At 44.8% G+C, this 27,491-nt stretch overlaps 1 protein-coding gene across 5 annotated transcripts in view; it reads right to left on the bottom strand.

The window, feature by feature from the left end:
* Positions 1–386: 386 nt before the first annotated feature.
* The window catches only part of CDK18 (cyclin dependent kinase 18), a 95,498-nt gene continuing 68,393 nt past the window's right edge, over positions 387–27,491 (bottom strand). For 2 of the 5 annotated variants that reach the window (XM_082228363.1, XM_082228366.1), the window contains 14 exons: positions 21,374–21,513; positions 19,364–19,489; positions 17,279–17,335; positions 16,419–16,533; positions 15,799–15,893; positions 14,544–14,606; positions 13,543–13,666; positions 12,442–12,562; positions 11,830–11,927; positions 10,977–11,082; positions 9,925–9,967; positions 7,219–7,309; positions 6,011–6,088; positions 387–3,266 (listed from right to left, as the gene is read on the bottom strand). In XM_082228363.1, coding sequence (XP_082084489.1) covers positions 3,232–3,266; positions 6,011–6,088; positions 7,219–7,309; positions 9,925–9,967; positions 10,977–11,082; positions 11,830–11,927; positions 12,442–12,562; positions 13,543–13,666; positions 14,544–14,606; positions 15,799–15,893; positions 16,419–16,533; positions 17,279–17,335; positions 19,364–19,489; positions 21,374–21,513 — 1,292 coding nt within the window. In that variant the 3' untranslated portion in view covers positions 387–3,231. Of the gene's footprint in view, positions 3,267–6,010; positions 6,089–7,218; positions 7,310–9,924; positions 9,968–10,976; positions 11,083–11,829; positions 11,928–12,441; positions 12,563–13,542; positions 13,667–14,543; positions 14,607–15,798; positions 15,894–16,418; positions 16,534–17,278; positions 17,336–19,363; positions 19,490–21,373; positions 21,514–22,173; positions 22,331–27,491 lie in introns of those variants that run through there. The other 3 variants (XM_082228365.1, XM_082228367.1, XM_082228364.1) reach the window with 3 other exon arrangements.

Here is a 27,491-nt window from a genome sequence, read left to right as displayed (position 1 = left end):
TCTAGGTTGGAACAGGACCACTGTAGCACTGTTCAGGGTTGGTAGAGTGGCAGAGAAGGTGCCATCCTCCTGAAAACTTTAAAGACAGAGCTTTAAGGATGGAGTTTTGAGGCTGGCTGCCAGCCCTGAATCTGAGCGTTGAGTGAGAAAGTGAGAAAGAAAAATACAGAATGTTGAAGGGTTATTGATTTTTTAAAAACTTATGGGATGCATCCAGTTAACCCTAACCTCCCCCCACCCCAATAATATTCTTAAGAAACTCAAGCAGGCAAATACGTCTGCCCATTTTTCTTCGCCCACTTCAACTGACACACTCAACATTACCTGGCTCAACTGCCCTCTGCAGTCCATAGATCTTGGAGGTCCATGGGCATAGCTCCTTGACAAACTTCTTCTAAACATTTATTTACCTCTTAATCTACAGATGAAAATACGTTGGCACACATAAGCATCCTCTGAATATGCAGGGACCACCTTATTTTGAGAGGCCCTATTTGTTCCAAACTGTTTGGCTGAAATGGTGTGTCAATGTAAAATGTGTTTATCTGCAGGTTCAGGAAACTAAAGTTGTCAGAATATTTTCTGTTCAACTTCTGTGAGGGAAGGGAAAGGTGGCAGTCTGGCTGAAGATTAAGGCTGAATGGAAGCTGTAGAGATAGGAACAACTTTGTGGGGCAGTGCAAAGCTCCAGGAGGTAGGGAAGCTTAAACAACAGAGGATTCAGAGGCAAGGTGGTTAAAGGAAGGGTACAAAGGAGCCTGTGAACTGAGAAACAAGAACTTGAAGGGATTAAGGAGGCCTGAGGAAAAGAAACAAGAAACCAAGCAGCTTCTTGCAAAAGGAATTTTGAATGAACCCCAAGGTAGCCACTATCAGGGAGCTATGTTATGAGGAATGCAGCACAGGTAGGCCAAGAGAAAGGATGGTTAAAGCAAAAGGATGAAGGCAAGAAGTGGGTTGAAAAGCAGTGGCTTGAGGAAACAAGAGCTGCAGGTGACACAGCATGAAGATAGGATGAGAAAAGAAAGTCTGGGGTAAAACATCACACAGAGCGCAGCAGGAAGGGTTGTGCATTATGATCAGGAAGGAGTGGACAGGCAAGGGAAGTCTGAAGGGCTCAAGATGTCAAGAGGTCATAGGATCGCTCCATCTTGAGTCCAGACCTAGTCATGCCCTTAAGAGTTGCAGAGAAGGGGAATTCTGTCAGTTGTAGATTCCACTGTCCCTGCAGCACTGCTGGGTAAAAAGCAGCAAGAGGGAAGAGGCTGAATTTCACATACTGATTTGTATTAGACACCCAATTATTTGCCTTGGATAGAAATACATGCAATATTTGCAGTGAAATCTTTCCTGGTCCCAAACACCTCGCCTCAAGAAGGGGAACTACAATGCTAGCTTATTTACCTAAGTTTTCAACTTAAAGGGCAGCAATGCCACCATCTCTGTCTCTAAACCCTGCCTGGCCAGGAGTTTATTTGAAAAAAGAAAAATCAGAGAGATAAAGAGAGGAGACAGTTCACTTGGTGCTCCTTATGGAATCTGGTAAGTCTTGGTAAGTCCAGCTGTGTGCTTGATTTACTGCACCATACAGATGCCTGTATAGTTCTGCCAGTATTCAGAAATATCACTCAGTCAAATGTCTCCCTTTAGTGACTGGAACCCTGAGGGGTTATTTCTCTCATGAGGCTGTACCGATTGAATCTTATAATCAGGATAAGACCTCAGAACAGAAAGAAACCATATCTGATTATAAGAATGTGCTATTTTCTCATGACATTTCTGTCCATACACATACTGCGCTGGTGGCTAGCTGACGGTTGAAATAAAAATAGACCAATACAGGAAAAGTGACAGAAGTTCAGATTCTGTTTTTTAACGTTCACAATCAAGACATTTTCAGAACTGGCCTGCCCTTTTGGAGACATGTTCCCCAAAGAGCCTTGTTTGACTTGCCTGAATAGCAACTGCTGCTGATGCAGCAAAAACAAACTGCCTGCCCTGGAACCTAAGAGCACACTTAGGTCCTATAGATTTCACTGGGTTCATATGGCTGCAGGCCTTTGCACACTTACCTGGAAGTAAGCCCTACTGATATAACAGGATATACTTCTGAGTAAACATGCATGGATTTCAGTTTGTGTGCATATGTGTCCTTTGAAAACATTTACTGGTTATTAAATAAGGTTTCTTTCCCTGGTGATATGGGCAAAAAAGTAAGGGGACAGAACATCTTTGAACTCTGGTCACAAAGGCAGAATCCACAAAAGAAACTTGGAATAGCAAGTGGAAGATTGGCTTGAGTTCTTTCACATTTTACCGTGACACATTTTATAGGGACTCAGCTGTTTCTGCAATTCCTGAATTACTGGGATCCTGGATCTCTTTTGTAGCGAAAGTGCACCTATTTATTTAGGTTTCTGATGAATGATTCTCAGGACGAGCTACAGAGAGATTCTCAGAAACACTGGGTAGAAATCTAAGAAATCACGATTCCTTGTATAGCAGCTTCAGTTCAGAAAACAAACACTGGAAAACAGAATGAGGCAGGGAGCGAGAGGGCAAAGAAAATCCAGCAAAAGGCCTCCCCACTCCCATCCTCTCTCTTAAATGTTTGTACCATTTGGAATTGAGATTCATTCCTGATAAAGAGAGCAGAAGCAACTCAAAAGAAAACAGGTTTCCTTTTCAGTTCAAAGCCAGAGAACGCTGCATAAAAGTGGATCAAAGGGCTTTCCTGCTGTTAACATCATACTCATCATGTTGTCCTAGGAGTCGCCTGGTGATGGGGGTGGGGGGAGAAACAAAGAATGGAATTCTGCACATTCATCATGACACGTCATCTAAGAAGCAAAACAGGTGTTGACTCTGCAGCGAGATCTTGGCCCTGGTTTGCTGCCTCTATGTTGCTTCCCTCTAAAGAAGCAGCAACCGTACTTGGGGCAGTTAATTGCTTGATCCTCATCCAGAGAGTAGGATTATGCCAATTGCTGTGTGATGGATGGGGGCTGGGCCAGGCACCAGGTCTTTTTGGGGTGTTGTGGGTGGGGGACTGCTGAAAGTTGTGGAATCCTGGAAAGCAGTCATGCAGCAGCTTTGTAATGCAGGGCAGCTTTGGTTGTATCGATACCGGCCTTCATCATTCTGAGCGTGGCCTCCATGGGATCTGTGTGGTCCTCTCCCTTCTCAGTGCTTTGATCTCCCCAGTGATGCAATGAATGAGTTAAACCAGGTTTAAAATATGCTCTGCCTCCTGTTCTTTCCTCGAGCTGGGGGGAAATGAGAAATGTTAAAAAGGCCTGAGAACGATGGGTCAAAGCCTGGAAGATTACACAGCAAAGGGTATTTCAAAGAGGAGTTTTCCTCCACAAAACAGGGTGGCAACGTACGGGGAACTGAGGCATGCAAGGACAATGCCTCTATACAGGGATCTCTGGCACAATATTGGGGTTCGGTCACTGAACCAGCCTCCCAAGCCCAGTTTTATCTCCAATTGTCCATTGACTCACATTTTGAGGGATAATTATAACATAAAGTTGCTCGATCCCTTTGCACAGAAGGTGATGTAAGTGCAATTTCCAAACCATACACCAGAACTACCAGTTCAAACACACAGGCTACCTTCGCAGGGAATCTTTTGTCCCCCGAGCTTTTGCCCGTGGGGTATGGTCTAGCATAATGGACCATCTGTGACACTTCAACAATCAAGAGCTTCATTGTTCACAGAGCCACATCATCACAGGGATGTGATGATTCCTAAAGGTTGCATTGTTCATTACATTTCTCCAGTTTTAAAGGAGGATTCATGCTCAAGATACCGAGTGTCACTGTAAGTGGCTAAGGTGGAACTCAGAATGCAATTTCTTCTCTGCCACAGATTTCCCACATGGCTTGGAGCTGCAGTTCCACAGGACTTTGCATGCAGGAGATCCCAGGTTCAATCCCTGACATATCCAGGTAGAACTGGGAGAAAATCCTGTCTGAAAACTTGGAGAGCTGCTGCCAGTCAGTGTAGGCAGTGCTGAGCTATTCATTCATTTCTTAAAATTTATGCATCGCTTGATTGTAAAAAACAACAACCCTCAAAGCAGTTTACAAACAGAAAAAAAAGAAATCATGAAAAAATTGCAGTCATAAAACATACAACAGTTAAAATATACTAAAATAGATTAAAAGTCACTCCAGCATTTCTAAGCATCTGGGGAGGCTTGTCTAAACAAGAATATATTTAGCAGGCACTGAAAAGAATACAGTGCCTGCTTGAGGGCACAAGGAGAAGGGGACGACAGAGGACGAGATGGTTGGACAGTTTTCTTGAAGCTATCAGCATGAGTTTGACCAAACTGTGGGAGGCAGTGGAGGACAGGAGTGCCTGGCTTCCTCTGGTCCATGGGGTCACGAAGAGTCGGGCACGACTAAACAACAACAACAAACCAGGCATAGGCAAACTCGGCTCTCCAGATGTTTTGGGACTACATCTCCCATTATCCCTAGCTAACAGGACCAGTGATCAGGGATGATGGGAACTGCAGTCTCAAAACATCTGGAGGGGCGAGTTTGCCTATGTCTGCACTAAATGATTGAGTTCTTACAAATGCGGAACGAGTATTATGTGGCACCTGCAGTAGTGCCAATTCTGCAGATTGAAGCAGTCGAGCTAGATGGATCAATACTCTGATTTAGTATAAGGCAGCTTCCTCTCTTTAGGGGTTCATTGTTCCAGGGGGAAGGGCAGATCAAGGTGCCCTTTTAAATCCCAAGGAACTTAAGAGCACAAGACCCTTTCTGTTCCTTTTCTAGCTCCACAATATCCTTTTAGAGACACAGTGACCAGAAATGAACACAGTATTTGATTAACGTTTTTTTCTAACAATCTCTAGCATGGGGAAAGGATGGGGAGGCGGGGGGCGGGAAGCTGACAGCTTCTATGCCAAGGTGAGGCAAAATCTGAAGTCATGATCCCCTAAATCATATAAATGCGGGGGAAAAATTGCACAATGTATCCTAATACCCAAATTTGAAACTTCTGGCTTTGCTGAATTGCACGTGAGGAAGGGTGCCTTGTGAAGATGAATATTTGGATAAGACAGAGAGTGCGTGAGAGAGAAAGCTGCTCAGCCCCTTCTTCCTCAGCTTCTAAAGGTTTATAATGATTTAAATTATCACAACAGTCACAACAAGTGCCAGAGAGCGGCTCTGGACATTGTAAGGTTTATTGAAGTTTATCGCTCAGAAGCAGTTAGGCCATGCTGTGCTGCACGCTAGCTAATATTTCAAATACTGGCTCACTGGCTTCATGCCTTGTTGTGAGGATAAAATAAGAGGGGGAGGGCAGGAACCATGTACTCCAGCACCTTGAGCCTCTTGCAGGAAAGGTGGGATGTAGTAGTAGTAATAATAATAATAATAATAATAATAATGGTTAAAATATGTATTTCAAACAGTCTTAAAAAAGGACAGCCAATAGAGCCCAGGAACCTGAATAATGCTTATAGATCAACTTTGTCACCATAACTAAGGCTACATTCAGAACAAACGAACTTGGAAATTGGGCAAGTGCACACAGCAAGGTATGTTTAGCAGGGACAGGAACATTAAAAGCTTCCCATTCAAGGTGTACATATGAGTGGGATTGTCTATTGTAAAGAAGCACTGTCAGATCTTTGGTCCAGGGAATGTCATAAGAACAAGTGGGAAGGAAGTTTGGCCTACTGGGATTCGACTATTAGCAGGGCAAAAGATGTGATGGACACTACCCTCCCCCTTTTCATTTTGCTAACTACACCAGGGAACTTACAAAATAGGTGGCAGCAAAATCAGGCTTCAATAATGCTTTAGCACACACAGAGGAGCGTGCTATGAGATCAAGTTGCAACATGGCTGCTTTGCACTTGGGAGACTTACGACTGAGTGGCGCAGTAGCACAGAAGACAACATGTTTCTGAAAGGCCCTGAAACTTGCTCGTCTCCCACCCCACAAGACAATAAGACCAAAAAAGCATCAGGTACCTACCAGAATGCTGGAAGCTTGAGCCTCGATAGCCAGGGTCCTTTTGAAGTTGTATTTCTTTCAGAGAAAAGATGGAGGCAGCTGGAGGAAAAGGGTGGATGAGGAGACAAGGACAGAGGGGATGAGAATTAGCGTACCTCAAAATTACAATTTCTGCAGAGAACTGAGACAGAAGCATAGAGACAGGAAGAGGTGCCCCTAGTTGAAGATGAAGGGCAGAGAATATGGACTGTATTGCTCACAGTTCACTTGCCATTCTGATCCTATGCAGATTTACTTAGAAGCAGGGACCACTAAGTTTAATAGGAATTGCTCTCAGGTAAGTGTGTATAGGAGAGCAGCCACCAGCTCCATTTTTATATTACAGAAAACAAGGATTGCAGGAGAGATATGAAATGTCTGTCTGGTATACCAGAGGGTGGAGGGAAGGGAAGGGAATAAAGGTCTCAGCATAAGCCTTAGGTTTCCAGTAAAGTCCTTGATGCTGTATGACTCTCTTAGAATTGCTTCTAATCTTTCCAAGTAGTGTTGTCTGTGCAAAGAGACTACTATACTAGGTTTTACCAAATCTGTCAGAGGTGGTTCATCCCGGCAGCAGTTCCTTTTCTCCTTTTCTGGGAATTATCTCTCTCCTTGCACTCAAACTCCCCATCCCCTTTCTTTTAAGTCAGCAATAAGAAAAACAGGCTGTGCTCCTTGAACTGCTGTATTTTTCGCTCTATAGGACGCACCCGACCATAGGACGCACCTAGTATTAGAGGGGGAGAACAAGAATTTTTTTTCTCTCTCCCTCTCTGTGCAGCGCCCCTTCAGCGAAGCGGCAGGAGAAACGGAGCCCCTTCCATTTCTCCTCCTGCTTCGCTGAAGGGGCGCTGCGCAGAGAGGGAAAGCTGTGCAGCGCCTCTCCAGTGAAGCAAAGCCAAGAGAGTGAGAGGGATCGGTGTGCACCGACCCCTCTCGCTCTCTAGGCTTCAGCAAAAGCAACGCGCGGGAGTGCTCCCACTGCGCATCGGAGGCTTCGCGTTGCTATCGCTGAAGCCATGGAGCCTGCATTCGCTCCATAAGACGCACACAAATTTCCCCTTAATTTTTGGAGGGGAAAAAGTGTGTCTTATAGAGCGAAAAATACGGTAGATTTAGTGAGTCACCTGCACAGTCAAAGCAGGGGAGAAGAATATAGCTGCTCCATGCAGCAGTGGTCACACACTTACTCTCAGGAAGGAGGTGCACTTGTTCACCGAGTGCCGTAAAGTAAGGGTGCCGCAGGGCAGATTCTGCAGAAATGCGTCTTTTGGCTTCATACTAGCAAGAGAGAGAGGCAGAAAGGTTTACACATAAGTGTCCATATGCATGTAAGTATGGGCATTTATCTCATGTGCCCAGGTGCTTATTTGAGTGTGTATGTATGCAGGCATGCCTGATTCCCGAACCCTCCTACATTCCTGTGCAACTCAGTATGGGTGCTATGTGGCTCATGGAGGTCAACTGATTCAGCAAAATACTCAACTCCCCTGTGCAGCTGTGCCATGCATGATTTCTTTTTGCTGCTCAGGCTGCATGCAGCCACATCCTATCTTTCTGGATAATATGTGGCATTTCTTGTTATGCGGCAGTTATACTTTCCTGCCTGTACACAGAGACAGCATAGTGAAGCAAGTGGGAAGCACTGGGTGATCTTGGACAAGTCCACCTCTTTCAGCCTACCCTGCTTTGCAAGGCTGTTCTGATGCTATACAACATTCCTTTAAAGCACAGCCATATGCATGTGGACTCAGAAGCAAGACCCATTGCGTTCAGTGGGGCTTATTCCCAGGTAAGTGTGCAGAAGATTACAGTCGTAAGCTCCTTGAAGGATAAATATGATCTTCATTGTAGAGTTTGCATTATCATTGTGTGTAGCTATAATGCACCTGGAAAGAATGACTGAACTTTAATGGTCTCAATGATTATGGAAAGAATAGGTGATGACGCAGGCTTCCCCTTTGAAATATGCACATACAGGAAGGCAAGGCCAGTAATCGAAGCTGAGCAGGGGAGGAGAAAGCTTCCTTGGCTTTCAAGGCCAAACCTGAGTGAAATATTCCCTGCCACTTCATATCCCACTGACCAAGATAAATGCAATTGTACCTGAGGAACTCTACGTTTTGTACTTTAGTTTTTGCTCAGCTGGGATAGGTCAGGCAGCTGCTGCAGAGCTAAACAATGTCTCTCCTAGGAGAGCTTGAACAGGAGCAAAAGAATCTTGGCAGGAGAGGGAGGACCAAGCCACCAGAACAATCAACAATGCTCTGGACTTCCATTGATTTCGATTACGGAAGCTTGGAAAGATCAAAGTTCAGGTCCAGAAAGGAGGAACCATTGTCTCAGTTCCCCATTATGACCAGACATCTTGAATTTCCTTGAGCAAATCCTTTTCTGAGGACTGGCTTACCTACTAATTTCCACTTTGGTAATTTCTGTCTCTGTGAAGTGGCAGTAAGTCATACCTAACAGATAACAGGTATTGACATAGTTTTGATCTGTGAGTGCCTGACTCTAGGGTGGCTAGGGCAGGGTGTCCTCAATAGGCTTCCCCCATAACTAACTTGTGGGTGGGCAGCAAAGTTAGATAGCTGATGGATCCAGCAATCATAAGACCAGGCAGCTCCCTGTCTCCCAGAGGGAGCCTCTGAAACTGATTCAGTGACGCCAGCCAGTTTGGGGTAATTTAAATGGTCTGATAGGTTTGATCAGGGTCTTCTATTTTTTAACTCGATGAGGTCTGGGCTGTCCAACTATTCCCAGGTCTCTGTGCTATGAATTGTCCTGCCAATGGCTGTAGTATTTCCTTGGCTTTTGCTTACCAGTTGGGTTTGTTTCTCACCTGGAGGGGGAGGAGAATTTAGTTCTGTCAGCATTTTAAAGCTAATTAGCCTCATTTTAAGCTAAGGACAATACACGGATCAAAATATGATTAGACATAAGTGTCCATGTACAGGCAAGTATCAGCATTTACATCATGGGCCCAGGTGCTCATTTGAGTGTGTGAGTATGATTCTGCACCTGCTCAAATTTTGGAGTATGATTTCATGCCCCAAAAATGCACACCAATTTAGGATACAATACATTTAGAAATGTGTACATTGAGAGAAAACACATTGTATTTTGTGATAAAACATGTAACTATATATGGATTTTCATTTGGGTTTTAAATGCAAAATGAGACACAATAATAGAATCAAAGAATCATAGAGCTGGACGGGGCAAAAAGGGTCATCTAAGCCCCTGCAATGCAGGAATCATTTTGCCCAACGCAGGGCTCAAGCCCATGACCATGAGATTAAGAGTCTCATGGTATAAAAGTAGTATAGAATTGGAAGGGACCCTGAGGGTCATGTAGTCCAACCCCCTGCAATGCAGGGATCTCAGCTAAAGCATCCATGACAGATGACCATATAAACAAACAAATAAGTAAATACATCTCTCTCACAAATCATCAAAAATATTATTTACATGGGCAAAGAGATCTACACTTTGATGTGACACTTCATTCATTTATCACTCCAAGCCATTGTCTGTATGAGGTAAGAAAGGGGACATAATCTGTATCTTAAAGCTTTTAAAAAACCATCCCTATGTAACCTTTTATACCCTTGAAAAGAAGCAGGCACAAAGATGTCTTTGTCAGAAATATCAAGACTCGTAGAAGAAGATGGACACTTGAAACAATTCCCTCAGCAGAATATTTGCAGCTGTCACTGGGAGGTTCTGCCCTGTGCACCTAGATACTCCCTGTTAAGCCATTAAGTGGGAGAACCACTAAAATTGGTACTTAGCCATCACCACCATCCCGGACATTAAGCAGCTGCAGCAGCAAAGTATATGTTGGATGAAGCATGGAATCTTTGGTATCTGGCTCAGCAACTGAAGCCACCTACCAGGAGGAGACTCTTCAAAAGGTCGATTCCTTCTGTGTCCAGTCTGCAAGAGAAGAAAGGAGCTTGGGAGGCAATTGGCTATTGTCAAGGGCAGTACACTTGGGACACGTGTACACCAGAACATATGAAGAAAAGCTGTGGAACGTCTAGAAAATACTAGACCACAAGTGGCAATTTAGGTTCTTTCCTGGGGAAGAGGCAACTCAACAAGTTGGACATAGATGCTGCTTGCAGAATGCTGATGCCACCTAGTGGCAGCCCCAGAAAGACCAAAAGGAGATGGGGATGGTGCATACAGTGGTGCCCCGCAAGACGAACGCCTCGTGAGACGAAAAACTCGCAAGACGAAAGGTTTTTTCATTTCCGAGTTGCTTCGCAAGACGAATTTCCCTATGGGCTTGCTTCGCAAAACGAAGCTTGCCTCGCAAGCTCCGGGGATAGCGGGGAAGCGCAGCGCGTCTTCCCCACTGTCCCCGGACCTCTTTTGAAGCAAGGGGCAGTGGGGAGAAGATCGCTTCTCCCCGTTGCCAGCCCCGCAATCTCCGGGGACAGAGGGGAAGGCGCGCGCCTTCCCCTCTCTCCCCAGACCCCTTTTGAACCAAGGGGCGGCAACGGGGAGAAGCGATCTTCTCCCCTCCGCCCCTTGCTTCAAAAGAGGGGACAGAGGGGAAGGCGCGCGGCGCTTCCCCTCTGTCCCCGGACAGTCTCCATAGGAACGCATTGATTGATTTTCAATGCATTCCTATGGGAAACCATGCTTCGCAAGACGAAAAACTCTCAAGAAGAAAAAACTTGCGGAACGAATTAATTTCGTCTTGCGAGGCACCACTGTACTGAGAAAAAGAAGAACTGTTGATCATATGTTGATCACAATGCAGATTATTGATATACTATTCCACACAATTAACAGAGATTCTTCTGTCACCCTTGCTTGTTTTGTGTGCATGTTTATCCAGTGAAAAACAAGAACTGGTGCTTTCCTTCCCCTAGTATTTTCCAGCAGCAGAAACCCATTAAGAAGTCTGCCCTGCCTTTTAAGGCCACTGTCCTACCTTGGTGCATGGTTTATCAATGGCTGGGCTCGATACTGTGTGAAATTATATGCCTTGAATTCTTCATTGGATGTGATGCCCGGCCAAGATTCTTCTGTAGGGGTTCCTGCAGGAAATAGGCTTAGTTTCACATTTACTGTATCCACATGGAGCGTTGCACAAGATGGAATCCAATATCTGGCATTTAGAATTTAGAATCATGAAAAACTCAACACAGAGGGAAATCCACCCACCCACAGACACAAAGCCCTTTTCACGGCAGAGGAACACTGAGAAACACACTTGCTGTTAAAAGACTCAGAAACCAAATGGAGTGTTGGGCTGTTAGAACACAGGAGGATGGCTGATGCTGAGTCACTGAACTTATTTAGCCTACTGTTGTGTAATCTGACTGGGCTTCTCTGGCCCTGCTGTCTCAGACCCTTTTAAACTGAAAATGATGGGTAAGAAACTTGGGACTTTGGGCATTTACATCCCACCTTTCCTAGGAGCTAAAGGTGTTTCACATACTTCTCCCCCTCCACATTTTATCACCAGGACAACCTTGTGAGGTGATTTGACCAAGGTCATCCAGTGAGCTTCATGGCTGAGTGGAAGTCTGAACCCTGGTCTCCCTGGATGTGCTCTTAAACAAAATCAGAACAAAACAAAATAAAACCTTGGATGCATATTTAAATTATGAAAACATCATTGACAGAGATTTGCTTTGGGGGCTGTGCATTCTGTCACCAGCCAAATAACCCTGCTAGTTCACACGTAGCTGTTAAAGGCTACAGTTTTTTCTGTATTCTTCTATTCATTCCACCCTCCTCCCCAGTCCACATCAAGTAGTAGAGAATTACAAAGGACTCACCCAATGTCCTGAATATTAAATGCAGCTCTTCTTTCACGGTCGATCCTGGGAACATGGGCCGTCCTGTGACCATTTCATAGTGTATGCAACCCACACCCCTACCACAGACCAAAAAGAGATACAAGAACATGAAGCAATCAGGTCCTTCAGAACATCCTATTCTCTGCCAAGTCTTCCTCTCATTGCTTCAATCTCTGCAGAAAAAGCAGGAGGACCACCAAGATGTTTTGTAGAAGACAATGTGAGAGGCAGGAACTGTTTTTCTCTCCCTCCCCCCAAACTAATCAGTAGAGAAAAGAAGGACTTCAGGAACATGAAGGAACAAGCCATGAGAAACTGCCTGTAGCTGGGATGGGGAACCTATAGCTCTCTAAATGATACTGGAGCCCAACTCCCACCAGACCCAGCCAGCATGGCCAATGGTCAGGAATGATGAGTGCTGGCATCCAGCCAAACATCTCTAAACTACCAAGTCCCACATTCCTCCTGAATAGTGTTAAACACTGAAAAGGCTCTGGAAGCAATATGGAGAAGGCAAACCGGGAGAAAAAAAGTCACAATGGAGAGAATTATTGTACCCACCCTTTCCCAAACACAGACCCCTTGGCTCACCACATGTCAATGGGAGTGGAGTATTCTGTGGATCCTAGTAGGACATCAGGAGGCCGATACCACAATGTGACCACTTCATTGGAATATGTTTTTGTTGGGACAGATTTGGCTCTGGCTAGACCTGAGGGTGGAAGGGAAGTCAGTGAGAAGCAATCCTGTGGTTTGCGACTACCAGTTTCATCCTGACAGTATGTGTGAGGGACAGTGATTCCCCAGAAAAGGCGTGGGCTTTAGCAGGTACCACACTATCTACCATGACTCCAACAGTGGCCCTAGAGAGTGGCTGGGAGTATTTTATTAAAGAATCAAGAGAAAAATACAGTGGGCTGAGCTAGGAAAAATCAATTTCGTGATTGCTTCACTGAGCAGGCATTGCATAATTGTATAACCTATAAGAGCAATAATGGAAATTGTTCCTTGGATTTGGAAAGTAAACCCAGCAGCCCAACAGGATTCATGGAGCATCACAAATTGTAATGCTTTGCTAATGTTGGTCATATATTCGACAAGCGCTGTTGAGAGCTGCACAGAGATGCAAAGCATGACAGATCAGAATATTTGAAATACAAGTTGCCAGTAGCACAATCCTAGACAAGTCTAATAAAAAGTGGGTCTCACTGAGTTGAGCTGAGCTTACTCTGAGGTGACTATGTATAGGATTGCAGCCTAAAGATGCTTGTGTGGGGTGGTGGAGTTTCATATGGTCTCTAAGCCACAATGTATAAAGCACCACATGAACAAATAACTGAAAGTCTGTGTTTGGCAAACACCTTTACTCCGTTTAAAACTTGTTGCATGTAAATTAGAAGTGGGGTGGGGGGCAGTAGTGGTAGAAGTCCCCCAAAATAATTTCCTCACAATCTGAAAATGTAGGAGCACCTAAGCCAGGGATAGGAAATTGGTGTCCTCCAGAGGTTGCCGAATCATAGCTCCCTTCCTCCCAAGACCATAGGCCATGCTGGCTGGGGCAGATGGAAGCTGCAGTCCAAAAACATCTGGCAGGCCACAGGTTGGTCCTTCTGCTCCCTGACATAGTACCCTCCTATTCAAAACCGAACTGAAATTTGTGCTGGCATGTCCCCAGCTTATCTCCTAACTTACCAAAATCTGCAAGTTTCAGTTCCCCTTTCCCATTAATGAGCAGATTCTGTGGTTTGAGATCTCTGTGTAGGATCTTGAGCTGGTGGCAGTAGGACAAACCACGCAGCAGCTGGAACATGAAGATCTTGGAACCACAGGGAAAGAAGAGGGGAGAGAAAGCAGTTAGAGATAGTTTAATGGTAGACTCTGCTCTGTGGAGAATTAAGGCATGAGATATCATTCCTGAAAGAGATGGAAAATCCTCTAACTTGGTAGTGGGGGAACCTGCATAATTTGGCCCACCAGACCTCCAGTCTCAGAGCCGGCTCACCCATGAGGCTAGGTGAGGCAGCCACCTCAGGCAGCATCCCTCTTGGGGTGTCACCTTTGTTCTGCTGCCCAGCTTTGTTGCTGGTCTCCCCAGCCTCTAGGGGTCAAGAGGGACTAGTGGCAAAGCTCTGTGGAATGCCTCCCCTCCTGCTGAGTCAGTGAGAGGGGAAGTGTTCTGCCACTCAGCTTTGCCACCTGGTTGGGGGGCTTTGCATCAGCTTCTGCTTAAGGGAGGAGCTGATGCAAAGTTCCACTGCAGGGCAGGAAGGGGGATCTGGAAAGGACCTGGCAGTGGAGATTCATTATGGAGTATGCACCCCATCATGGGGGTGACAGCAGGGTGTTTCACTGGAGGTGCCAAAACCCCTTGGGCTGCCCGAGTCCGGTCTAACCCACAAGGCCATTCTGGGCAAGTCACACACACTTGCCACTCACCTGCCATCAGGTGTGGGACAGGTAAAGCTGTGACTACAGAGGAACAAGCAGAACACATCCTCAACTGTGTACCCTCAATTGTTCCTTTCCTGCGCCTGACATAGGTCACCATGTGACTGAAGGGTGGGCAACCCTACCCACTTGCAAATGGGGCCCATGAGGGCCACTTTGGGATTCCTACCCCTGCCCTGACTTGAAAGCCTACCAATCATTTTACAGAAGAGGAAGCCCTGTACCTATCCAGCCTGTTCACTCACCTTCACATTGTGCATGCTCATCAGATTCCCACAGTTATCCAGGTACTGCTTCAGGTCACTGTCCTGCAAAGACAAGCATGTCCTGAGAGGCCCCAGTTGCCTTGAAGACCAAGGCCCCTGAAGTGTATTTGGCAACAAAAAAATTGCAAGTCAAATACAGTGGTGCCTCGCAAGACGAAAATAATCCGTTCCGCGAGTCTCTTCGTCTAGCGGTTTTTTCGTCTTGCGAAGCAACCCTATTAGCGGCTTAGTGCTATTAGCGGCTTAGCGGCTATTAAAGGCTTAGCGGCTTAGCAGCTAAAAGGCTATTAGTGGCTTAGCGGCTTAGAAAAAGGGGAGGAGCGAAAAAAAATGGCAAGACTCGCAAGACTTTTCTGTCTTGCTAAGCAAGCCCATAGGGAAATTCGTCTAGCGAAGCAGCTCAAGAACGGAAAACCCTTTCGCCTAGCGAGGCATTCGTCTTGCGGGGCACCACTGTAGTATTTCCCAGCAGTTCTGAAGCAAGGTAGATGCTTGAAGTGAACTGTCTCCTCTGGCTCATACACAGATCAAAACTACACAACCTTTCCAGATGTATCTGTTTTGTTATATGAATGCATACTAGTAGATTGCTACAGCAAGAGATTCGAAGTCACTATCCTAATCAACATAGCTAGGTCAGATTCAGTCCAAGTATTTTGTCCCTTAACTGGCACGTATGTTGTGGAGAATTTCCAGGTTCCCTGAACTCAAACCACATTTTGTTCTGAGAAAACACACACATTTTTCTATTGCTATTTAGGGAAAATCCTATTCACACCTAGCTGGGAGCAAGCCCACCAAACCCAATTGGACCTGCATGGTGTTCCACCTGGAATATTGGTAAGCAATTGTGGTCGGAGAACATGATTTCTTTTTTTTTTTTTTTTTTACTGTGTACTACACGGAGACCACATTTTCTGCAAGATGCTGCTGTTGGTGGGCAGGGAACCTTCAGACTTACCACTGACCCTGAACACATGAGGCTGCCTTTTACCTTTGGTCAATCTATCTCAGTACTGTCTGCATTGACTGACAGCAGCTCCCCAGGGATTCAGGTTAAGGACATAGCTGGCCCTACCTGGAGATGCCAGAGATAGAACCTGAGATCTTCTGCATGTGAACCAGATGCTCTACCACTGAACTACAGCCCTTCCCTTACTGCCCAAATAACACTTGCGCTGCAGACAAGCCTGGACCAGCCAGCCTCTCCGTAAGACAGAAGGTCCTGACTCACCAGAAACTCAAAGACAAGAGTTAGGGAGCATTTCGTGTGAATGATATCATGGAGGGTCACAATGTTCGCATGCTTGAGGTTCTTCAGCAAGGAAACTGCAAGGCAGAGAGACTTCAGTCACAAGGGTATGCGGGTGGGGTGTACGCCCTGCACTAAAATCTCAGGCCTGGGGACTGAAGGCAGACCACTAGGCCTCTCTCTGTGGCCCTCAAGACTCCCCCCAGACCAGAACTCCCTAGCCAGACCCCACAGCAGCCCCGTTTCTCACACTCAGTGAGTGTGTCTGTCTGTCTGGAATGTGCCCTTGAACTCTGATAATGTTTCTTGCTTGCTTGGATGGAGGGTGGGGGTCTGTGAGTGGGGGTAGAAAGAACCCTATTGTACAAGGTAAAATTTACATTTGTTACCTCACCCACTCTGGCATCTGGATTAGCCCCCCCCCCCACTGGCATGTGGCACCCATTGCCAGTATTTCCATTGCTACTATTGCAGGTTCACATGATCGGATGTTTCCATTCCTTACCATGTTTGTGTATAAGCAAGGCAAGTGTATGTGGAAATAGCATTGCCTGATGTTTCTCCATTTGCTTACATTTTGGAAAATGAACCCTGCTCCTCACCTTCCCTTATAGCTGTGCAGGGGGCCCCTTCCTCGTGCTCTAATCGGATCTCCTTCAGGGCAACCAGGTTCTTGGTGAGCTTGCTGCGCCCTTTAAAGACAGTGGCATAGGTGCCCTGAGAGGAAGAAGCCAAGAAAAGTAAGCAGCTCACTAACAAATCCCACAGCAAACCCCACTCATTACTCCCTACACAAAACAGCATTATTCTGGTTCTGCTGAACTAGATTAGATCTCTGTAGCACCCCTGCTTAATTTGGATTAAAAATGACTCCTTTGCAGTCTTCTTCCAAACAATATCTTCAGATGGGCTTCATCTGATTTAAAACTTTGTCTCTTTTGGGTTGACAAACTAGATTTATTTCTTGTCATGCTTCTTTGAGAAGCATTTGCTGGTAAATATATGCTTAATAATCTGCATCAAATGATCTGAAATTAGTTTTTAAAAAGAAGTTTATTTCAGCACGGAGGAAGCATTCAATTTGGGAAGCACATCCTAGTCCGTACTATAGGACACTGAACAGAACCAAATTGTTTCCTTATGCTGTTGATCCCTTGCAAAACTTTTGAAAAATTCTACTCACAACTCAAGGAGCAAGTTTAAATGCAGGCAAGGAACCTGGTGTCTCTCCAGATATTATTGGACTCCAACTCCCATCAGCCTCAGCAAGCAAGGTCAAGGTTCAGGGATGATGGGAGTCAAGGCCCAGGAACACCTGGAGAGCCACTGCCCCCCAACCCCGATTTCAAATCTATACAACTCTTAACATATCAAGACTGGCTCCCAAAGTGGATGACAACAGTTAAAATTCTATCACAAAGACACAACATGGGAGTAGAATGATGACAGAGCTTATTCTTACCTCCCCTAGCTTCTCCAGTTTAACATAGGTTTCGATCTTTCCAAACCCAATGTCTGACTGTCATGAAAAAGGAAGAAGTGTCAATACAAAAGATCACATTCTCTTCCTTAGGAAACTTAATGATGATCACATTCTGCAAAGCAGTTCTTGCCTGCAATACATTTGGTGGAGAGGAAGGGGACAAAAAAATCAAGGCAGGTCCTTGAACACACAGTTAAACACCTTGTGTGAGCTACTTTTTGCAAAAGTGAAATCATGGACAAGTCCCCATAGTGCTAGTGCATAATATATTCAGTGAAATCGCTTTCTTCACTTGGGGTGTGTTGCAGCAAGGAAAACTTCCAACTGCTTTCATTTCTCACACTGCCTCATCAGTCTGCCAGATTGTTCTGTTCAGAGAGCTGTTTAAGCTGCCTAATTGGGTCTTCCCTTCCCATTATACAAGATTCCCTTGTGTAATGCCTTTCGATCCTGGCTCAGCGTTGACCTGGGGTCAGGAGAACCAGGTCAATCCCCCCAACCTCTTCCACCAACACCTCATATGGCCCTGAATAAGCAGTTAAATGTTGTTCACATCCCATGTACTCTATTCTTGCTGAATATCAAAAAGGGCTAACAATGCCTCTTGTTAAACGTTGCATATTTGGCCTGCATTTTACTGTGTGAACATGGTGTTTGAATGTACGTACCATTTGTAAACATGATGGAGTAACAGGATTAAACCTTCTGTGGTGATAAGAGGCTTTTCAAAGCAAGTATTAATGCTACTTAGGTCATGTATTGCCTTTTAAGCATGATATTATTCAGCACTAGGTGGTGGTAAAGAGACAGCCACCTTTGCAGAAAAGGACCCATGGGATTCAATAAATATTTCATTTTCAGCTCAATAGGGAAAACTTGTGAATGGGCTGCATCTGAAGCAATTTAGGATCATGAATTAACCAACGGTTCTCGCTCAGTATTTCAGGTGTTTTCTTCAAGCTCAGCGCCTAAATACTGGGGGCAGGGAACGTGAACAAGATTCTAGCCATGGGATTCAGATCGATCAATCACACTGCAACTTAAAACACACAGCGGCTGTGAGTGTGGAAAGCAGAGAAAGAAAGCAATACGGGGAGCTGCTTTTGCTAAAGAAACAGGGTGGTAAGCATGTTTTTAAAGTGTGTGCTTAAAGCGACACATAGCTTGTCCCTTTTCCTGGAATCAGCTACCAGTATTTCAACACAATGCACTTCTGACATACTTCTCTAGTCTGGCACTCCTATGCACCTCCAAGTAATGCTTAGGACTGGATTGCAATGCATTTTAGATACCTCAGAGATGTTACACGATCCCCACACAAAAAGCGCCCCTCTCCCTGCTTTTCTGCCTCCAGCTCAACAAGTTTCTTGGCCTGATCAGTTGTTGGTTTAAAACGAATCTTACAACTATGATTCCTACTGGATCTAAAGGGTCAACCACACACAAACTCTGAAAACGGGTTGCAACCTGCACAGACATAACCCAGGCAAGACTGGCCAGAGGTGGAGTGAGGTGGAAGGGAAAAAACAAACATTTTCCATATTTTAAGCAGGAATACTTCTATTTGCGTGTGAAAATGATAATAAGGCTGCAGACAAAGCAAAGGAGGCTTTAACATGATCCAATGTTTCACAAAAGTAACAGCCCCACATTTGTGAGTTTCAAAGGAGCACACATTGTTAATTTATGAGGTTATTGATATTTATGGGACACTTGCTTCAGCTGCATATATTTTATTCAACAGACAAACAACACTGCACAGGTAAATGGGAAACCCTGAGATATAAAGTTTCATTCTTCTTTCCGCCTTAGAGTTCTGAGTTCCAACCCCACCTCTTCTTGGGGGAAAATAAAGAGCTACTTGCTGGCCTTAGCTGCCCAGAGGGACTGGAATAACTGAACAGAACACATTTCCGATGCAGTTTCAGTACTGAAGTAGGTGTTTGCCCTGGTTTAGGCCCATCACACTTGAGCTTTTTCATATGTGCAAGTGCACAGGGGCAAAGTTCTGCTGCATTGCATGAACTTGCATGTTCTAAACCCCTGTCAAAGAGTGGGACTCACAAGAGAAGCCCGTCGAGACATCCTGCTAAGAGGCTTTGAAATTTCTGGACTTTCCATCTCTAGTTTCTGGAGGAACTCTGGGGGTAGGCGAATATCCATGGGCAGAGAGAGGCGCTTGCTGACGTCCTGTGGAGAAGAGCAGCACAGAATTAGTTCCCAAGGCCTCCTAGCCATCCAAAAGACTTCTGGTGGTCACAGCCCTAATGCTGTATGTCCCACAACAACCCTTTCATCTTCTGCTCATTTGGAAACATAGAACAGTTGCAGCGCTAGCATTTGAAGGGTGGGAGAAATACAGTTAAAGGCAACTGCATTGCCCTGTTTATCTGTTTCACTTCTTCAACCCACTCTCTAGCCTCAAACTGATAGTGAAGATGAGGCAGGAGAGCCTGGCTTTAGTTTTGAGCAAGTGTTATGTGTGTTCTCTTAAAAATACATGAATTCAAGCATTTTTGTCATGTTGTGTGACTTTAATCTCTAAACACTGGGTCTCAACTTTGTCTGGAGCTAATACTCATGTCCTCTCACAAAGAAGTGATTCCCCCATCTATGGGTGTAGGAGAAATAATTATTGCTTCTCAGTAGGCAGACCATGGCATTTTACACTTTTGTGTACAAATGGAATTCAAATTCTGATGCCGGGGGGCGGAATTGTAGCTTGCAAATTCAAGAAGTCACTAGCCTCTACCGGCACAGACATGTTCCCCGGAAAAGTAACTCCAAGTTCCCCAAGGTCACATAATGTCCTTTGCCAACGCTGACCACTTTACGGGAACATCCTTGAACAGGCACTCATGTAGCCATTTCAAAGCTATTTCAAAGTTTCGTAAGAAGAATTCCTACACTGAGTAAAGCACACACATCTTGAAGACTAACTGAATACACTAATTGGGGGAGGAAATCACAAAGATGTGGGAAGGGGCCATCAACTTTGTTCCAGTGTTGATGTTGTTGTTGTTAGATATTTGATTTGTATATCGCCCAAATCTTTTGGGAGCTGAAAAGTGGGGTATAAGTACATTAAAATAAAATAAATTTCAATTGCAACACTAGTTCTTTTGTGATATGAACAGACCACTCATTCTCAAAGATTCTTGGTTGACTCTGATTCTCAAGCAGTCAGCATTCTGTTGCAATTAAAAGGGGACCATAAACATCATATCTATTAGAGCTAATGACAAAATTTCTCCAAATTTTTCTGAGAATACACCTGATGACATTTCAGAAAGCACTTCAAGAATTCTTTTTCTTTTTCTCAGCCTCCTAGAAAAAGAAGCCCACTTTGCGTAATAACCCCCCCCAATATTATTATTATTTTGGGGGCAGCTGCCATCTCAGCTCCACAATGTCCTGGAACACTGGCATTGTGGGGGATGTAGAATGATGGCCAGGATGCCACTACGACAAAAAAAGAGGAAAGAGTCTATGCTACTTGTCATTGCTAACGGTGAGTGCCATGCCCGGGAAACTGCTGGAGAATTTCTTTTCCCTCTGGAGAAATTGTGTGAAATGGCACCCCACCCACTCAGTTTCTGTGCCCACAAATAGGGCGGCAAAATTCAAGAGGCCATTTGTAAAGGTAAAGGTACCCCTGCCCATACGGGCCAGTCGTGTCCAACTCTAGGGTTGTGCGCTCATCTCACTTAGAGGCCGGGAGCCAGCGCTGTCCGGAGACACTTCCGGGTCACGTGGCCAGCGTGACGAAGCTGCTCTGGCAAGCCAGCACCAGCGCAGCACACGGAAACACCATTTACCTTCCCGCTATAAAACGGTACCTATTTATCTACTTGCACTTAGGGGTGCTTTCGAACTGCTAGGTGGGCAGGAGCTGGGACCGAACGACGGGAGCTCACTCCGCCGCGGGGATTCGAACCGCCAACCATACGATCGGCAAGTCCTAGGCCCTGAGGTTTTACCCACAGCGCCACCCGCGTCCCTTAGGCCACTTGTACACAAGTCTAATTTCTAACATTCCATACAGATTCCCTGCACTCTGCAACTGCGTATCACCTCCATTGAAAACCGACGCTGGTTGCCATTTCGGTAACGCACAGTGGTTGGGGACGGGCCTTCCAAAGGCGAAGTGGAGCTGGGCTGCGTCTGGATGTCCCGGTTCAGTTGACTCAGATGCAGGCGCCCTTGTGCCATATCTGATGAGAAAAGAAGAGCAGATAGCAATTGACCAGATGATTCCACAGACTGTCAACACTTTGGACAGTTTGGAGTCACTGCTGAGAGGAATGAAGGCAAACAAAGTGACCTTTTTGCTCTAACCTTTTTAATCCGTTCTATCCTGAGCACTTAGGACACTTAACTATACTTTTGACTTAACACCATACATTATTTAAGGAATTTACAGCTGGAAAAAACTTAACCTGGATGGATTTAACTAGTTAAGCACTACCTTGCATCTGGATACTGCAGCTCACAGAGACTTGGTCATTTGCATGACCTTCTAGCATTTTTATTAGTTCCCAAATGGCACCCATAAGAAAGGACAACCCCAAACTTGCCAGAAGTCTCCACCTGCTGCTTCCATTTTGATGAGCACAGACATGAAGCAACAACCAATTGCCATTTCCTATCATACGTTGTTTCAGCAAACGGACATCCATATTCTATACTCATCAGAGGTGACTGCACACATGGTCTCCCAAAGCAAAAAATAATGCCCATATAAGAAACCATAGGAGTGAAGCAGCCCTGAGACATAATTGAAAGAGGGACTCAAAAGGATTTGAGTGGCAGAGAAGCCTGAAATATTTTATAAAAAATTCCCCATGTTTGTAGCTTGTTAACACAGCTCTTACCAATTTTATTTTATAATTTTTTGGTGTATGGCATACTAGTAAATTAAGCTGCTATTCCGAAAGCACAGATCTGTTTCTGGTTGCTGTGCTACATGGAGTTCCCCCTACCCAACCCAAGACTAAAAGAGGCCAGGATAGAATCCCCACAGCCCAACATTCTGTTTTGTGCTGGAATGTTGGCAACTATTATGAAGTAAACATCATGCCTCACGTTGTGAGTGCTAAGTGCTAAAGTGTTCAATTCTCCAATTTCACTACTGATTAGTGAATCTTAGGCTATACGCACACCCCATTCCATTTTTCTGGGTGTCCTAGAAATGCCATAACCATTCGGGGGTACACTTTGAAGGAGTAGCACACCAATGTCCCAGTTTCAGAACCACTCCATCCCCCATAAGTGTGTGTGTGTGTGTGTTCTATCCAGGTGCTAACCTAAGGACCCAGGCTCATTGAAAGTATCCTAAAACTTCCACTAATCCTCCCATGTAGAGCACACTAGCCAGTAGCAATGATGGTGTGAAGGCCCAAATGTATTTTAATGTGCCACGCCAAACAGGAAGGATTGTCACAAGCCTTCTTCCCAGAAGAAGATGGTCACAATCTGCTGTGCATGAGGGAACTGGTCTAGATAATGCTTGTGTTTTTACCAGGTTTGATTCCCCCCCCCCAACAGCTGTTGAGAATGACATTTATCATATCAAAGGTCCCTAATTCTAGTTGGCAGCCATGGCAAAATATGGCAGCTGTGAAAAGAGCCCTTTGGGGAGGATGCAGTGTGGTGTAGTGGTTGGAGTGTTGGACTAGGACCCACCCATGCGCTAGTCACCATCTCTCAGCCTAACGTACATACATCAGTGAAGGCGGTGAAGGTCCTGTGTGAGTGTCTGGAGGCGGTTGGAGGTTGGATGGTGGCTAATGGATTGAGGCTGAATCCTGACAAGACAGAAGTACTGTTTTGGGGGCACAGGGGCGAGCGGGTGTGGGGAACTCCCTGTTCCCGAATGGTGTGACTGTGCCCCTGAAGGACCAGGTGTGCAGCCTGGGAGTCATTTTGGACTCACAGTTGTCCATGGAGGTGCAGGTCAATTCTGTGTCCTGGGCAGCTGTCTACCAGCTCCACCTGGTATGCTGGCTGAGACCCTATCTGCCTGCGGACTGTCTCGCCAGAGTGGTGCATGCTCTGGTTATCTCCTACTTGGACTACTGCAATGCACTCTACATGGGGCTTCCTTTGAAGGTGACTCAGAAACTACAACTAATTGAGAATGCGGCAGCTAGACTGGAGACTGGGAGCGGCCACCGAGACCATATAATGCAGGTCATGAAAGACCTACATTGGCTCCCAGTACAAGCACCATTCAAAGTGTTGGTGCTGACCTTTAATTCCCTAAATGGCCTTGGTTCAGTATACCTGAAGGAGCGTCTCCATCCCCATCGGTCAGCCCGGACTCAGAGGTCCAGCACCAAGAGCCTTCTGGTGGTCTCCTCACTGCAAGAAGTGAGATTACAGGGAACCAGACAGAGGGCCTTCTTGGTTGTGGTGCCCGCCCTGTGGAATGCCCTCCCATCAGATGTCAAGGAAATAAACAACTATCTGACTTTTAGAAGACACCTGAAGGCAGCCCTGTATCAGGAATTTTTTAATGTCTGATGCTTTACAATTTTTATATATGCTGTAAGCCACCCAGAGTGGCTGGGGAAACCCAGCCAAATGGATGGGGTATAATAAATAATAATAATAATAATAATAATAATAATAATAATAATAATAATAATAAGCTTAGTGAGGACAAAAGAGGGAGTGGGAGAACCACATACACCACTTTCAGCCACTTGGCATAAAGGTGGGGAAAATATTATATATATATATGTGTGTGTGTGTGTGTGTGTGTGTGCGTGCACACACCTACTCTTAAGCATTCAACTGGTTCTGCTGCTTTGAGAAACGACCCTTTAAGACTACAATCCTGTAACCTTTAAGCCGCATTTAACTCAACAGGACTTATTTCTGAGTAGGCATGCATAGGATTGTGCTGTAAAACATTTAAATGACCTCTTCTCTTAAGAGCACAGCTCTGAAGTGTTACTGAGTCACAAATGGAAAATGAAATATGAACAAAGAAGGTTCAGAAGTCCTCTGTGGAAAGCTACTTCTCTCTGGCTTGTGGTTCTATGCTCCGCACTTAAGCTTGATAGGGCTTGTGATGAATGACGGGTTGCTTGGAGGTTCTGGAGTTCAAAGGCCCAGGACAGCGGTTCACAAATTCAGTGCAGGTCACCCAGAAACCCATGAAATAAAACCCTGTGAATTTGCAGAGGCATTATTTCTAGGATAGGCATGCAAATAAATGAACTGTTTGCTAATTATCATCTTTCTGGACAGAGATGTAGCATTTAATGAGAACTCAGCCCTGCTTCCTGCCCATTGCCTTCGCCCTTCCATATGGCAGAAACTGGGCTCTTTTGACAAAGGATACAAAAGATGGATGCAGAAGCACCATACATGACACACAATCAAACAAGACTGAATTTGGCATCGCGAACTGATTGCATAAGCCCTTTGCGGAGGTAGGCAACGTTGTCCATGTTTAAAAAATGGTCATGGGAAAAATGGAAAAAGAAATTACCTGCATAATTTTAATCTAAGTCAGATTTCAAACACAGTTAGGAGCCAGCATGGCATAAAGATGCAAATCATCCTCTTGTTTCTGATCTGCCAAGTGACACTGCTAAATGGTTCCTTCCAATTTCTGCTCTTTAGTTCTCCCTCCCTGTAAGCTGTATATGGAGCTGCATGTGGACTTTTGCATATGCATCCTGCTATATTCCGTCCTCACTAGTGGGCATAAGAAAGCTTAGCCTTTTCCCTGACAGCTGAAGTTCTGTTGAGCAGGAAAGTAATCATGCACCTAAGCCATCTCTTAAGGATTCTTTAGCTGTGATTCCTGCATGGCAGGGGATCAGAATAGATGATCCTTGTGGTCCTTTCCAACTCTACACTTCTATGATAAAGCACACCATTTTAGCTTTTTTAAAATATTTTTTAATCATTTTATGAAATTCGTGTTAAAACCCATCTTGTTTAAAAGCTATTGTGCAAATAATGTTTTTATATATAGATGAAAAAGCATTCTAGTGCAAGTTTAAATGCTGACTATTATTATAAAAGCAAACAAACAAGTATGCTGCCGAAATGCTGCCAACAGGGGAAAAGGTCTGTTGAAGTGGCATGGCGATACGATTCAATTGCCTGAAACATGACTGCACACATTAAAGCCATGCTTCTCAAAAAGAGACAGAAGAGAAGCAGGAACCTGTTGAGATTGTGCTGCTTCTTCCATTCCTTCTAAAAAAACCAAATTTTGTAAACTCTCAAAAGAAGCAGGAGAGGCAGGGGTAAAAGGCAGGAGAGTATTTATTTATTTAAGGGATTTCTTACTCACCCTTCACCACAAGGTCCTGAGGCATGTTACAACCATTATAATTATACCATATTAAAAGCCAATGAAACACTTGAAAACAAACCCAGGAGTGAACATCAGGCAATTGTGGTGGTTTCATAAAAGATTTAACCATAAAGGGCTAGGATAAAGCGGTGTGTCTACAGCAAAGGATGGAAACTATATAATGAAGTTACTTAACAGACATATACTTTGGTGGTAGGGGTAGACTGTGAATTTGCTAGCTTCTGGGGCATATGCCAAGGCTGCTTTGAGAAACATTACAGTCAATAATAACTGCTGTTTCACTACCAAGCATTTCAAAGTATGACGTTACCATGAAAATTAATCTAGGCCTCCCGTGTGCTCACTCCTCTGAAAGATGTGCACTTGCAAAAGGCTGCCCTGGTCATTTTGCCACAAAGCAGTGGGGAGTAGGGCAGTGAGAACACTTCTCACCATTCCAGCAATGATAACATAATCAGAAGGACAGATGAAATGGATAGGGATGGGATCACTGCCAGGAACAGAAAAACAGAATTGATCACTAGTCCAAACTGGAAATCTCTTATGTACCCAAACCCCCTTCCAGCTGCATCTGCTCTGTGTGCTTTATTCATCACAGGAAATGCAGTCTATGAGCATGAAAAGGCCAAATATCAGCAGGTGGACTTCTAAGCAAACTAAAATACAATGTTGAGCTGCCCAAGGCATGTTCCCTCACACTCTTCCCCACTTACTGCTGGGTTACAGCTGACAGTCTCACCAGCTGAAAACTACCCTACATGGCAAACATTGATTTCACTGCGTTCATTTCACTCTACTTGGACAGTTGTACGATTTGCTCACTAACCAATGAACTTGTACACGCTGCATGGATCAAAACAGCTGCCTGTATTGAACAACTCATTGCAGGCATGAAAAACTGCAGATGAAACTTCTTCAAAGCATCAATATTTCCTGGCCATCATTGATAAGTGAACCCTTTCCCGAATACTGGTTCAGTGTGGCCCAAAATGCTTCCCCAAAATGGTTTCCGATATGGATATTATAGATTTGCCATCTGCAAATGGGGAGAAAATTTGGGAGAGCCATTTCATTTCTGCCCTAGTGCAAATCTATTGTAGGGATGTTTAATGACATTCACATGAATAAAGAAATAAACTCAGAATTAACACATCAAATAGGAGTAAAGATTTGCAAAACATGAGGTGTGTGTCATGCCAACCTCACACAATATTTTGTAGAAGACTACCCTGTAAAACTACTTCGCTAAAAATATGATGCTTAGGTGGCCCTGAAAACAAACATCATGAGTGCATTAGAATACACAGTGGAACAAAATCTGTCTCCAGATTGCACAGTAGAGCTTGTACCAAGCTGGGGGTTGGACTGCATGATCTTCAACATCTCTTCCAACTCTATTATTGCAAACTGTAGAGTTGGAAGGGACCATGAGGGTCATCTAGTCCAACCACCTACAATGCAGGAATATTTTGCCGAACATGGGGCTCGAACCCACAACCCTGAGATTAAGAGTCTCATGCTTTGCCGAGCTTCCAACTAGTCCGCACATGGAAGATTCATTAGCTAGTGCACTGGCAGCTATCGATCAAAATGGCAAACCCAATTTAAATGATTATTAGGCAGGCGAAAATGTGATGAAAAGAAGAAGAAGCAAGTATAATAACACCACAATAATAAAAAAGCTGTCATACAGCAACGTTTTGAATGCTGTGCAGAATTCAGGTTGTCCCAGGTGAAAAAGAGAAAGGGGCTAGAGTATTTTCCCTATGAAGACAAGCTAGTGATCCCACTCAGTCAGCAGGGAAGTGAAAGACAGTGCCAAGCAAGCAGAGTTCCATAGCAGGAATCCTA

The sequence above is a fragment of the Podarcis vaucheri genome (assembly GCF_965113315.1).
Source record: "Podarcis vaucheri genome assembly, chromosome: 6".
NCBI lineage: Eukaryota > Metazoa > Chordata > Lepidosauria > Squamata > Lacertidae > Podarcis > Podarcis vaucheri.
The sequence above is the reverse complement of the archived record's forward strand: the minus strand, read 5'-3'. Positions and strand labels throughout refer to the sequence as shown.